Raw genomic sequence first — 15345 nt, forward strand, 5'->3', positions numbered from 1 at the left:
AGTTTTAATAATATTTTGCCTAAGGAAATAAGATTTTTTTTTACAATACAGTATTTACTTAACTTATTTTATTAGATACTGTGGGAGCCTCAATCTCTGCCTCCAGTACTTTGAGGGCTTTGGAGAATATAGGTCTTTCAACTGATGACGGGCGATGTTATGCCACCTTATATAACTCGGGCTGACGGAGGGGCCAGGTGTTTTTAAGCAGTCTGGATCTTGAAGCAGCTTCTAATTAATGGAACCGAGGGATGCCCACTCCTGTGTGTGGTATTCATTCCTCAAGCATCTGGAGAGGTGGAAGTCCTTTCTTTGGTGGCTGCAGGTACAAGACAATCAGACAAATTTCATATGAGGGAAGTGATGGAAAATCTCCTGGACACACAAGATAACTAATGTCTATCTGTAACTAGAGCTGCATGAAAATACAATTTTTTTTTCTTCCTGTTTAGCATATATATTTTTACCTATAGTGGAAGCATAACCAATTACAGCAGTGACATTAATACTGTTTTACACATTTGTCATGATCTGATGCTTACTACTCCCAATGGTTTGTGTTCGGCACCCCGACACTTAGAATGCCGATGCTTACATTACTGGTGCCAGAATCCCGATGCCAGACAGAATCCCGACGCCGGCATCCCGATTGTCGGGATGATGAAGGTAAGTAGTGGGGTGGGGGGAGGGTTAGGCACTAGGGGGAGGTCTAAGTTTAAGGTGTGGAGAGGGGGAAGGTTAAGTTCAGGCACTAGGGGGGAGGTTAGTGCTGGGCACAAAAGAGTTAGGGTTAAGGTAGGGAGAGGGGAAGGGTTAGCAGACCGACCACCAAGTGTCGGTATGTTAACCCTGTGGGGATCCTGGCATCAGGATTCTGACCGCCAGGGTCCCGACTGTCGGTATTTCATACCAATTCCTTCCCAATTATATGGTTTTGTAAGACAGCCCTGTGAGCCATTACTACTGGGAGTAATATGTCTGGAAGATCCTTTAGAAATCTGCTGTAAGTCAGCAGGGATTGTCTATGCAGAGAGGCCTGGAAGCCAGCTACATGATAAGATCAGGATGTTACCTATGGCTAATGGTATGTCCAGATGCTGTGAGTACTGACAAGAATAGCTGTGATCCCTCCCAAGTACTTTATCTTTTATACAGGAACCAGTGTACATCAAAGCAATACTTTTCATAATTCATATTTCCAAACTTCTCTGACATCATGTAATTAGTAGAATCAGTCATATGACTTCTGTCATGCTTGGTTACTAACCTTATTAAGAAGGGGGAGACACCCAGAATCTTTCCAAATAATTTATCTAACTTGTTCATGCTCAATATACCTTTGTGCACATGTTTATATTTTGTTTATTTACTATTATTAACACTTCATTATGCTTTAGGAAACACTACACCATTTGTGGGCAACAGTGGATGGCATAGTGGATAGCATTACTGTCTCACAGCACTAAGGTCATGAATTTAATTCCAAGTCATTGCTGATCTGTGTGGAATTTGTATGTTCTCCCTGAGTTGGCATGGGTTTCCTCCAATACTTCAATAACATACTGGTAGGTTAGTTGGTATTTGACATAAAAATAACCCTAGTTTGTGTGTGTGTGTGTTCATTTGATAGGGAACATAAATTGTAACCTCCCCTAGGGACTGATGTAAATGACTGATATCAATATTTTATTCTCTTTTTGTTTACTTAGTATGTTGAGTTATCTTTGTTGTTTTAAACGGCATTTAATAGCATTCTTAAAGCATACTATAGCATTCTTAAATATGCTATGCATGTGCGATAGGCTGGGTTGTTATGCTGCTACACTCTAGGGAGATTATTGGGTTTACAATAACTGATTAAATTAGGTTGATATTTTATTTTGAGATAAGTTAGAGAGCAAATGAGACTTCCTAAAGAATTAGCTTTGAGCCAAATCTTAGTGGTGGCAGATATGGGTGTCTAATAGGAAGTGAGAGTTATAGTTATGAGGGAATTATGTCATTCTTAGACATACCTCGTGGTTTTGTTTTGACTAACCCTTATACACACACGTCACACGTGCTGCTGTTTATCTTGTTATGACACTCAAATAAGAATATTTGGTGTTTGAAGCCCAGTGTCTATTTGAAAATTCAATAAAAAGTGATTTAAAAAAAAAAAAAAAAAAAAGCACAGTGTCTGGTAACACAACATAATGCCAGCACCTCTCCCCATGAAAGGATTAGACTATCCCTCCCATGACTCCCATAATCTAATGAGGGTTGTGATTAGCAGGTGAACATGATGAGATTCCTATATGGTACCTTCCAGTTCTATGCACTTACTCTGCCGGGTATGAATGGAGGCTGTACGTGCAGTTCTTCTAACGCATACCAGTCAATACCCGCGAAGAAAGGATGATAACAAATTTCTCCATTTACTCCCAGACGCATCTGAGGATCTGTACACAGGAGCTGAAAAGAGCGACATGAATGCAACTAAAATGCAGTTCAGCTATAATTTGATCCCTTATACCTACATATTTGGCAGCAATGTAATTTAGTCAAACAAGAAAGCATTAATCTTTTACCCTAATCAGAGGATGTGCATCTAGTTTAGGATAGAATATGTCAGTGGTAAAGTGACTCCTGCAGCACTGATTGTTCTGACTTGAAGTTTTCTTCAGCCACCACTTGTTTATGAGTGTCAGATAGGTGGAACCAATAATGTGATGTATGTAATATAGATAGATTCTCCATATATCGCTGCCTGATCATTCATAACAAGAATAACTACATGACAAGTATTAGAGAATGAGAGTTTTATAGATATAACATACTGACCATGGGGAAATATTGTTCATGATATTCTTGTACCTAGTACCGAATCCTAAGTATCTACTCACACTGACCTGTTCAAGGATGTTTTGTGTAATAGGGCTTAGGTGGTAGCCAGGCAACACAGAGAGCTTGCAGCAGAGCCAGGGTTTTCCCGTGGTAAGTTGGAACAATACCACGCCAAAGGCGTACCAATCTACCCCGGCATCATACTGCTGTCCTGAGAGCATCTGTCAATAAGAGGAAAACAGGTCACTAGGTTAGACGGTATTATAAATAGGAGAACACAACTGGGCAGTGAGCACTGTACAATACTCACATACAGGACACGTCAAAGGGCAGTACATAATACTACATGAAAGTAAATTATAAAGTACAATGTATCATACCTACTGATATGTTGGCTGAAGTCTCTTGGAGGGGGGCAGCAAAGATTTTGGGGGTGCTGCAATTTCATCATTATGGCGCCCTCTCCACTATACAGTACCGCAATTCCTGGCATTGTAAAGTGAGGATGGCACCACAATGATGAGTTTCAAGGAAAATCACATCATCAAGCCACCCTTAGCAGACCCGACTAAGTATATAAAATAAGTACCAAACAATATCACACCACAGACTGGGTCAGACAGATAGCAGGGGCAAGGATAGGGCAGCTCCGCTAGCAGGAGCCAGGTGGGATTCCATTCAGTACTAAGTGATGCTGTACCCAATGTATGAGCGAGCAGGCAGAGTCAGAGGCAATGATGGGGAAAAGGAGACGAGCACTGGTAACATGGGGTGTGCTAGGAAAAACAGACTGAGAAGGGCCCTGCCTGTAGGAGCTTACATACTAAGAGATGATATATACGTGTAATCCCCCTTCTACACTTTTCTATGGCAATCTCGGGCGTTCTGTCATTGTAAGGAAACACCTCACTGCATTAAGTGTGTTTCCCAAAGTGTAATATTAATATTCACTGCAACAAATTTGTCTGTGACCAGATGGCAGATTGAGAACATCGGACCATACATGTCAGATGAATGAAAGCTCAGTGCATGTATACCATTTAATGACATACTGGGTCCACAATTATTGGCAAACATTTACAGGACCAGACACTGCAGACATTTCAGTATTATCAGGAGAATCTGAGTGGTATTGAAACGCTAATGAATATAAATAGATTTCAATGATGTGAGGATTACTTAATTATGGGATGTGAGAGCTAATGATTATAAGGGTGTTAATGATGTTGAAAATAAAGATTTACTGATTTTGAGGAGGGCTTCATTAATGATGAGGGGATAATATTATGTAGCAGTCACAAAGGTGATCTTTGTATTACATATTATCACTAGTCTGCTCTATTTTGTATTGTGGTCAAATGATTCTCTCTGTTTTTTGTTATGGTCACAGGCTCTTTTGTATGGCGGTCACTAAGATGCTCTATATTGTATTGTCACAAGAATGCTATCTGTACTGTATACAGGTCACTAGGACCAATTGGATTTCAGTAACTAGAATTATATGTGTATTGTATGACAGTGACTACTTTGCTCTCACTATTGTATGACAGTCACTAGATTGCTCTCTGTATATCAGTTACTAGGATGCTTTTTCTTGTGTGGTGTCACAAGAATGTTTTCTATTGTATGGCATTCACTAGGATGCTCTCTGTATTGTATATCAGTCTCTAGGAAATTCTCTGCATGGTATATGAATCACTAGGTTGCTTTCTGTATTACTTGAGAGTCACTCGTTGCTCTCTAAATTGTATGGCAGTTTGTTTGTATAAATTGGGTGTTTGCTGTGTTTTGGTTCATATTACGGGCATACTGGGAATCATCAGGTTGGTCAATTTGATTATTGCACATGCTGCATGGTAATGATGACCATCCGGGCTTGGCCCTAATTGATTAAGAGGAGGTAAATATGGAGGTAATTGTGTACATGTGCAATTCATTCCTCCATATTTAGCTTACTACAAGGATTCTACATATATGAATAGCAGTAATCCACCTCATCCCTATATTATTACATCCTCACCTCTGGGGCAATGTACCCTCGTGTTCCAGCATAGCCCGTGGCTCCGTGGATAGTAGTTACTGCCAGCCCAAAGTCAGCCAGTTTGATATGGCCGGCGTCATCAATGAGGATGTTCTCCGGTTTAATATCTCTGTAAAATGGACATTTTGCATTTAGAATGTGGATCATCATCTGTCACTGAAAACAAGTACTTACTGGAGAAATACAAAGTTTCATACATGAGTAAGGTTATTTTGTGAATGTGGAAACATGCGCCACCTAGAGGATAAATGCCTATTACACCTGGCCGGATGAGGGCAGTCCCATGTTATGAAGACAGTACCAAGGACTGTGAAGTACAGTGCATCTGGGCAGAAGGTAGCAAACCCTCTGACATCAGTCTTCTGTGCTGGCGCCAGCACCTTATTTCTCTGGGAAGAGGGGGCACATACAAATATCTTGCACACGGGTTCCCTGATTTTCTATAACAGCTGTGATGAATGGGTGTGCGCCTTATAGTGTGGTTGGGGAAGAAATAGGTCAGTTTGTGTAAAGGTGTATGCAGTACAAGTCCGCATTTTCTATGACTGATATAGTCTATTATTATACTGATAATGGATTATTTTACTCTTTTCAGTAGTTAATAAAGAGTATCATTTTTCTGTGCACAGATTATGACTTCCCCGTATTTTTGTACTTTGCACTTGTGTAGTTATTCAGTATAGGATAACAAGCTTATGGGAGCCAAACATAATCGGGTCCACATATATACGAATAGCATACTTCCCAATTGCCCAATTTTAGTGTTATAGTTGGGAGGCATCGCTTTTCCCTTTTGCTGTGCTCTGCCAAAGGTGCATGTGGCAGTGACAGGGTGGTAGGAGGTTCACTGGAGAGACATAAAGGCCAGCCTATTGCTCCACACCATGGAGGTATGGCCATACTCTTCTGAGACACAGCCACACCCCTTCATTACATGGTCACACCACTGTCCCAATCTGCACACCTTCAACATTGGGAGGCAGGGCTGTAAGGAGGCGATGCAGCGGGGCCATCACATAGGGTGGGTAGCCATTGGGATGGAACTGGCCATGTTCACCCGCAGCAACAACCTGCACCCTACTCTGGCTCCTACACTGTGTTGGGAAAACAAGAGATATGGTAAGAACTTACCTTTGTTATCTCTGTTTCTACGAAGTCCATAGGGTCCACAGGGTTGACCTTGGGGTATAGGTTGGGAACCAAATCCGGGCACCACGCAGTTAAAGCTTTTAGCTCCCAGGATGCACTGGGTCCACTCTCCCTATAACCCCACCCCCAAGCCAGAGGCACCTCAGTTTGTAAGTAGCCAAAGGCCGGAGGAGGAGAGAAAAAGAGAGAGAAAACTGGAACACTCAATAACCATACTCACCGAAATGGGAGACGGAAAACCGGTGACCAGCCACACAGCCCATATGAAGCCAGGTGCGTCAGGGCGGGCGCCCTGTGGACCCTATGGACTTCGTAGAAACAGAGATAACAAAGGTAAGTTCTTACCATATCTCTTGTTTTCTACTTCAGGGTCCATAGGGGGTCCACAGGGTTGACCTTGGGGATGTCCCAAAGCAGTTCAACCAAGGGTGGGGACGCTCCTGTGCTGAGAGGAGAATCCGTCGCCAAAAAGGAAGCATCCTGAGAGGCAAAGGAAACCAATGCCTAGAACCTTAAAAAGGTATGGACAGAAGACCACGTGGACACCTAGTAAGGCAAAACAGCCGAGGCGACACGACGAGCCGCCCACGAGGGTTACACGGCCCGAGAAAAAAACAAGCCTCAACGACAGAAATGCCCACCCATGGGTAGGCCCCTGAGGAAGACATACGAGGCCATCCAGTCAACATTTCATTATAGGCCGGCCATCGTTTCCTGTTAAAACCAGAAACCGCAGACCACCAATAAGGAGTCCGCTTACCATAAGGAACTTGAACGGATCACATAAAGCCAAAGAGGCCAGACCCCAGTCCATGAGGCCACAACAGCCGAGAGGACTGGGAACTGAATGGCCATACCATAAGTTCCAGAAAAATATGGAACCTAAAAACCACTTTAAGAAGAAACACAGGGCGAGAGCAACTCACACCCTGACATGATGCCCTCCAGAAGAGGGAGCCACATGAGAACGCTCCCCATTCAGACACTCTCCTGGTTGATTTAAACACCCTGAGAGAGAGAGAGAGAGCTTAAACAATAGACCATGTAATGGCTATCACAACCAGCGGTTCCATTGACTGTCCCCGGAGGGAACAAAGAACCACTACTAACTCCCCAGGAGTCCCTAGGGAGGACAAGTGGAGACATAATCCAGAAAACACTCCAAAGGATGAACTGGATACCAGAGCGGAGCAATTCCATATCTTAACCATACCGACAGTGTAGAGATCCGCACTGTCAGGAAGGCCAGGCCAAGGGTGAAACCCAAGCCAGCTGGAAGGAATGCCAGAATATCTGGAAATCCTGGACACCGGAGGATCGTATCGACAGGTACGATACCATAAGAATTATGTATGCCACAGTCCGTGGCAGATCCCAGCAAAGTCTGGCCTATCTGCTCTAAACATCTCAATGAAGACAGAGCCAGGGAAGCCCGATGACCACAGTAGGGGCGCAGTTAAAGACAAGCGATCCAGATCCAGGGAAAAACAAGGACCCTGAGACAACAGGTCCAGATAGTGAAGCAGTAGGAACGGAGCATCGAGGAGGAGACTCCGAAAATCTTAGTACCAGTGATGTCTGGGACGACCTGGAGCCCCCAGAAGGAAAGCCCCTCCGTCTCGAATTAAACTTCCGAAGACCTCGAGGAAGAAGGGAGACCGGAGGACACAGGTACACAAAGTGGAAGGACCACTTCACTGACAAAGAGTCACTGAAGGTAGCTTCAGTACTCCTAGAGCTGGACTGTAACACCGGTAATGTGTGATCGAGTCAGAAGGCCATGGGCATCAATCCCCTCAGGGAGGCCCCCTCTGCTCACCAGGAGTTGAAACCTCTCTTGGAGAAGAGACTAGTCCCCGGGATGCACGCCGTGACGGCTGAGGAAGCCCGCTTCCCAATGGAGAGCTCCGGGAATAAACACTGCAGAGTTGGCCAGGAGAAGACCCTTGGACTATGTCAGAATGGATGACATTCCTAACATTGCCACCCAACTACCAGTGTTGCCTAGATGGAAGCCACTGTTGTGACACTGTCGGACTGAACCTATTCAGGTTTACCGTGACAAATGGGTTAGGCCAGAGTGAAAGTCCAAGACAGCTTAAAGTATCAACAAGTTAAGTGGCAGGGCAGAAGCGACAGACGTCCAACTGCCCCGAAACGAATGCGGACCAGACACTGTCTTTAGCAAAGAACACCCTGGACGAGATGGCCATAGCCACCCGGACAGAGACCAACTCGCCTCCGGAGAAAGTATCATCGTTCGAACAGCGATCCGATGGAAAAAACTCGATCCATCTGGAGGGGAGTCAATTATGGCAAGGCCTGGAATGGAACTGAGCACATTCCACCCTACCAAAAGGTAGACACTCTGGTAGACCGCGCATCACAAAGAGTAATGACATATGTCGACTGCGTAGATATCCGCACACTCGAAGTTGAAGAGTGGAGATCTTGTCTTACGCCAGAAAAATTCTCAGATTCTGAGAATCCAGCAGTGCTCCCAGATGAAGAAAACCCCGTGAGGGATGCAGGGAGGACTTTTCCTCCGTTGACTAATTATCTGTGCCGAGAAGAAGCCCCGGTTATCCTGACCTGGCGGTAAAGTACCTTGGTGATCCTGCTAAAAGCAGGAGACCGTCCAGAGAAAGGAGCATTCGGATACACTGAACAGGTGAACTGTCAGAAAATCCATAAAGCTGGTAAACCCCGGTGGAGTTGAGGACAGCCCCAAAAGGCAGAGCCGGAAACTTACAAGTGTTGCTGTGGCACAGCAAACCTGAACCCATGCTGATGAGAGGGCTCTGTATGTACCCGTAGGTACGTATCCTGAATACTCGGATATACCATAAAATCCCCAGGTTCCAAACATCGGATGATGGAGCATGGACGATTCCACCTGAGTCAAGGCACCGTTGGAATCTGATTCAGGGATTTGAGACAGAGTATAGGCAAAGGAGGACCAGTCGGTCACCGCCCCAAAAAGAAAGTAGAACAACCAGTCCCTCACTGAGATAGTGAGGTTGGCCGAAATAGCTCTGCTTACCACAAAGACTGTATAGCTTTCTGGGATTGTAAGGCCCTGATCAGTTCTGAAGAAGGGCCCGTGTAACAATGCCTGTGAGGAGGCTGCATGAGCAATGAGAGGCCGTTGAGAATCAGTACCTCACTCTGGAAATTCCCCAGATGTAGACCTGTCCCGTCAGGCTGAGGGTATATCCTCAGGTGTAGAAACAGGGTCGTCCGGAAGTCCAGGACTGCTCGGTACTGGATATGGTGGCCCCCGTGGAGGCCGACAGCCTAGGAAAAAACAGGCCTTTAGGCTGACCCTGAGGACAAAAAGACTTAACAGAGTTAGTCCGAATGTAGTGGGAGTAGCTAATGACGGTATCTCCCCATTAGTGATACTGCCAATGATGCAACGATCTTGTCAAGGTCAGGACCAAACAAGAACTTCCCCCTGGAAGGAGTGTGCACCTCTGCTTTCCCATAACGCAGCCCATAGGGTACTGTGGCGGATACAGACGCCGCCGAAACCCTGAAAGTTAGAAGACCGGCATCCCATGAGGTAATCCCACATATGACCACTGCATATTTTGTGAGCGGCAAAAAGATATTTGAACCTCAGACGTGTTGGAGGGGAAAAACGTCACAAAAGCATCACCATGCGATGGCCATGGTAGGACGGGCAACAGGCCCTGAAAACGAGTACATTGATTTCAGGCAAAGTTACCACCTACGGATCCGTAAAATTCGTCCAGGCCGGGATGGGAGGCGTATTAATGCCTGTAACCCGATGATTAACATACAAATCCATCCCAGAAGGGGATTTCCATTACTTGTGAGGACCCTCAGGGAATGGGAAACAGGAGGCCTTTGTGACTCCTCGTATCTGGGGACAGCCAGACTCCCGCTATGAGATCCACCCGCTGGGCAAAAAACGGGAGATGTATGATACTGGTGCAGGATCGACATTCTCTATATCCAGAATGAGCCTGGCTACCAGCCCCAAAGCAGGGATAATAATACTTGAGATCGGCTCCCCCCATGTGAGAGGGAAAGAGCCGAATATACCATCCAGTTCACGGCAGAGCCACTGGTCAGTAACCACAGGGCGTATATCACGCCAATTAGTATTTCGTATAAAACGACATCCACCAGGGTGGCCGTTGTGGTAATCCCTGCAAGGGGAATGACAGACCGATGTGGTATCGGAGGTAATTCATGTACTGTGAAAAACCCCGGCAGGGAGCGATAGTCTGTGACACAGGGGTAAATTGCAAGAAATTGCGAGATACCCCGAGTTCAAAAGGGCAGTATGGTGAAGTAACTCCAAGCGAGTGACGACAATGGGGCCCGCCCGGCGATCCTCAAAGGAGAAGATCCTGAGAAACAACGCCCTTTAAGGGGGTCGTGCAAGGGGCCCGGCACCAGATGGTGCCGCATACGTAAACCTTTCTGAGTTAAAATCCTCCGCACTAATTCCTGCAGGCTATGACTTGCAGGATAGCAATAATGGGTGCAGTATCGTGTGCAATCTCCTGGTCAGATATATCTGACTATCTTGACGGAAATATTAAGCAGCGCCATACCGGTCCTGACTGACGCTAAGATTAGCTGCAGGAACCCATTATCAGCGTACGCAACTCACAGTTCCATCTAAAATATGGCAACGTGCAGCACGCAACAGTATGTGACAAACCTCACAGATATTAACAAATATATATATATGTGAGGTCTCAGAACCACCCCAGGTACACCTGTATTAGGGCAGATAAAGAAAAGGGATAGATATACACTGACAGGTGAGAGAAAAAGCAGACAGTCAGCACTAGCATAAGTCACATACAATGCAGAAAAATATATATACATACATAAACATGACATATAATATACTGCACAATGTCGCTACATTCAACTGCCCAGATTCAGTGTCTGGGAAGGCTATAGCGCTGTGTACACTCACCCAAAATGGCCAAGTACGCAGGGGGACTGGGCTCACTGTCATCCTAGGAGTTCTGCAGCACCACCGAGAGATAATGGCCGCTGAAGACCTCAGAAGAAGCGTGGCCCGCGGAGGAAGCAGCTCAGCGACGCCAGACTGTAGTATTGAAAGGCGCGCTGAGCTGAGGGGAGGAGCCGCTAGACAGGGAAGGCTTCCTCCCCTGGCTAGCAATTGACCCCCCGGGATGCCGGCTCCCGCTGCCGCTATAATCCCTGGTGGGCTGTGGACACGCGGGGTATGCCTCCATGGAGGGGGAGCCCGCTGCCACCGCTAGCGCCTCCGGTCTGTCCCCAGAGACCGAAGGCATAAGGCTGCATGTACACGCGGGTCACCGCAAGCGGTGACCACGCGACTTACCTGTCCCCGTCGATCCGGCAGCAGCCCAGGGATTCCTCCAGAGCCCGGCTAGTACAGACTCTGGGGTCCCGCTGCGATCCCCAGATCTGTACTGGCGTCGCAGCGCCGGCGGGGTGTAGGAGCGGCAGCTCAGACGTCCATTGCACAGTCTGATGCTGCCGCTCTGAAGAGTAGTAAAAAAATAATAAAACAAAACTCTTTTAAGCTTAGAGGCTGCTAAGCAGCCCCCCTGCAGTAACGGTGACCCGACTCCGGCCGGGCACCAACTTAAACTGAGGTGCCTCTGGCTGGGGGGCGGGGTTATAGGGAGAGTGGACCCAAGTGCATCCTGGGAGCTAAAAGCTTTAACTGCGTGGTGCCCGGATTTGGTTCCCAACCTATACCCCAAGGTCAACCCTGTGGACCCCCTATGGACCCTGAAGTAGAAAGACATCAAGATTTCTCCCACAGTGTCTTTGGATCAGTACTGGAGCTTCCTTCCGAGCAGTAACCTAGTTGCTCGGTGATGACATTATACCCTCTGGGTGCAACACTTAACACTTAATGCATTGCTAACTATTGTTTTGTTTTATAAGGTTTTAATTTCATTAATTTCCCATTGTAAGAACAGTTATTTCTGTGAAGAACATGGAAATCCTAAAAGTGAAATTTCTTCTATATTTAATGATATATGGAAAGAAAGGTAGTTACCGATGTATAAAGCCCATCATGTGGAAGTACTGGAGACCGGAGACTATCTCTGCAGCGTAGAATCTGTCAAAGAAGAAATGTAACATTATTGTAATGTCCCAGATTCTGTTCTCCATGAGGATTCTATAGATACAGAATTAGTTGTGTACATGGAATATCTTACTAGATTGCAGATTTCCCACTAGGCGCGTGAGGCAAGTGCATAGGGGCACCACCTGCTGGATGTGGCACAGCAGGCCTACCCTTTCCCCTACCCCGCATCAGAGCAGCTGCTAATACTTTTTTATGTAGAAGTAGCAACAGGGAAATAGGGGGAGGGGGGTCATGGGTGGCAATTTGTGTGTGTGGAGAGGTAGGGGCTACCTGCTGGGTCTCAGCATCATGCATGGTCAGAGCAAGAGCCACCTGTGTTTATCCAGAGATGCCCAGTAGCTGTGACAGGTGGCTCTGAATAAACACAGCAAGCTCTGGCTCTGCCCCTGTCATGACGGCTCGGGATGGCTAGTTCCGAAGCTGATTCCTCCAAGACCCAGCAGGTAGCGCCAACTTCTCCACACACACAAATTGCCACCCGTGACCCCCTCACTCATCTCCCTGCTGGTACTTCTACATAAAGAAAGTATTAGCAGCTGCTCTGATGTAAGGGGGGAGGGTGGCCAATAATGGTTATTCTTACACATAGAAAGGTAATCAAGGGAAAGGAAAAATGTTGATAAAGTCAGTGGTGACACAGCGCAGGTAAGGTCACTGGGGGCATCAGTGCAGTACAGGTTGTGCCATGTTTATGGGACCATAATTCACAGATCTAAGACCCTTATAAAGGTGGTTGTTTGCTATGATGTGAATACCAGGCAGCCACTGCATAGTTACTATAGCACATATCTGCTTACTTCCTCCCCCTTCAGCCAGGCTCTCCTCCTATCTGTTGGTTTCTCTGCAGCAGACAGACATCTTCTGAGCAATCTGATCTAGAGGAAAGGCCTCCACACATCAGCAATTGATTGCAGCAATTCTTCAATTTGCAATCGATTGTGTATAAAAATCTTTCCCTTTTTCAATCTATTGCAGATTGCAGAATTGCCACAATCGATTGAAAAAAGGAAAGATTTTTATACACAATCGATTGCAAATTGAAGAATTGCCACAATCAATTGCTGATGTATGGGAGCCTGAAGATTAAAGGTGTGTGCAGCTGCTGCATACTGCAGTATGCATCAGCTGCTTCTAGTTTCCATCTGCCAATAGGACTGGCTGCTCACATGATGTCACTTCCCAGTGTCCCCTGGGAATCCAGTCACAGCCTCTGCAGAGTATTATCATACCCATGGGGGAAGGAAGAGAGAGCCATAAGGGCTGATTATAATGCTGGGTACACACTGGCCAACATATCGGCCGTTCAATTGAACAGCCAATATATTGTGTGCACGTTGGCCAGTGTGTATAGACGATATGACTGTGAACGATTTTGTTCACAGACATATTGGGTCAGTTGTGTAGCACAGCCAATGGCAGATGTATCTGCTCATTGTTGTGCTGTGTGTACAAGCGATCAGCCGACCGCCCATACACTTGCTGCAGAGGCCACGGGGTACAACCATCATCTGCAGATATATCTTTCCAGTGTGTACCTACCTTAAGTCGCACTGCGAGACGCAGTGCATGCATCCCGCAGTGTGTGTATAAAGAAGCACAGTAACAGCTGAGATATACAAGCTCAGAAATGTATTGGAAATGTATTGGGTGTTCCCGGGCTGTGACTAGGAGATGGCTATTACAGAGATACTGTCTGATGTCACATAACTGGACATGAGCTCAGATGCTTAAACACTTACATTGGAGGCCATACTCTGATGGAGAATATGCTCCTAGTATTGGGCAGGTGCATTTTGTTGGAGCGTCGATGGCAGCGTCTAAAGACGCATTATGTGGGCATGGCAGTCAGACATACGGGAAGGGCTGATACTAGCATTTACTATAAAGGAATAGATACAACTGCGGCAAAATACACTAATGCGGTCACAGAAGAGTGCGGCTCTGTATCAGTCCCATACTGTGTATATGGGAGAAAGGGGATGGGGAGAGTGTAAGAGAGCTATAGAGAAGGGATATAAAGACAAGTGCATGCAGGAAGGAGTCCTAGGGCCGTATTCAATAAGCCGTTTTCGGCGAAAAGTTTTTGCCGGTGACGTCATTTTTCCAGGTGAAAACTTATACCCGTAATCAATTCCAAAGACTTTTCGCCGGTGCAAAAAGTCTGCGCCTCGTAACCAATGAAAAGATTCGCCTCTGAATGAAGGCGAAAAAAAGTGCAGAATTGGGGGTTTGTGGTGCAAAGTTGCATGATCACCCCTGCAGCCTTGGGAAAGCCGCCCAAAGGTAACCTGCATCAAAAAAAGTGTAAAAAATACTTTAGCTCACCCCAAAAAAGTACTTTTGTTTTGGGGGCGAAAAAGTCCAAAGTTGGGGGACAAACTTAAAAACTAGCAAAATAGACTCCAGGGGGTCCCCCAAGTATGCCCCAGGTGTTTTTTTGATTGCAGGTGCTTGCTGAAGGTGCGTTTTTACGTTTTTTTAAAACCTCACTTTAGCGATTTTTAACCATGCTTGCACCCATTTTCAAGAACCCCAAACTTGCTGGAACAATTTATTTTTGGCAAAAAAAACTGGTAAATGCTATTCTTCACCACTTGTGCAAACACGCTAATTAGCAGCTATAAAGAGAATTTAAGTACCCCAAATACCTTCAGCAGGACTATTCGGGGGTATCTAGAGTGATCCCCAATGTCAGTGCATCTTTTGGGGGGTGTCAGACTGATTTTCCCAAATCGGACAGCACTTTTTGCCGGGTCCCGTTTTTGCCGATTTCTAATTGAATACGGGGATAAGCGGGGACGAGTGTGATACTTTTTTGCATGGAAAACCTGCGATGTCGACGAAAAGTCCGGCATGCGAATAAGTACGGGACTTTTCGCACCTAATTGAATATGCCCCCTAGTTGGAAGAGACTAAATGATGGGTGACCAACAAATGGGGAGGGGATAACATAAGTATGTATCCCTGTGAAAACATAAGTATGTATCCCCGGCAAAAACGGGACCCGGTATGTACAGACAGGTCCATAAATATTGGGTCATTGACAGAATTTTCAGATTTTGGCCTCTATTCACCACCATAATGGTTTTGAAATGAAACATACAAGATGTGCTTTAACTGCAGACTTTCAGATTTAATTTGAGTGTAATTACATCCAAATCGGGTGAACGGTGTAGGAATTACAACA

The 15345-nt window shown here is 45.8% G+C and overlaps 1 protein-coding gene across 1 annotated transcript in view; it reads right to left on the minus strand.

Moving 5' to 3' along the window:
* Positions 1-274: 274 nt before the first annotated feature.
* LOC148519724 (protein kinase C delta type-like) overlaps positions 275-15345 on the minus strand; it is a 45872-nt gene continuing 30801 nt past the window's right edge. The window contains exons 5-9 of the mRNA XM_088476203.1: positions 12066-12128; positions 4847-4976; positions 2892-3047; positions 2326-2454; positions 275-319 (exon numbers count right to left, since the gene is read on the minus strand). Coding sequence (XP_088332329.1) covers positions 275-319; positions 2326-2454; positions 2892-3047; positions 4847-4976; positions 12066-12128 — 523 coding nt within the window. The remainder of the gene's footprint in view (positions 320-2325; positions 2455-2891; positions 3048-4846; positions 4977-12065; positions 12129-15345) is intronic.

The sequence above is a fragment of the Taudactylus pleione genome, unplaced genomic scaffold (genome assembly GCF_031769625.1).
Source record: "Taudactylus pleione unplaced genomic scaffold, aTauple2 ptg000184l, whole genome shotgun sequence".
In the NCBI taxonomy this organism is placed as follows: domain Eukaryota; kingdom Metazoa; phylum Chordata; class Amphibia; order Anura; family Myobatrachidae; genus Taudactylus; species Taudactylus pleione.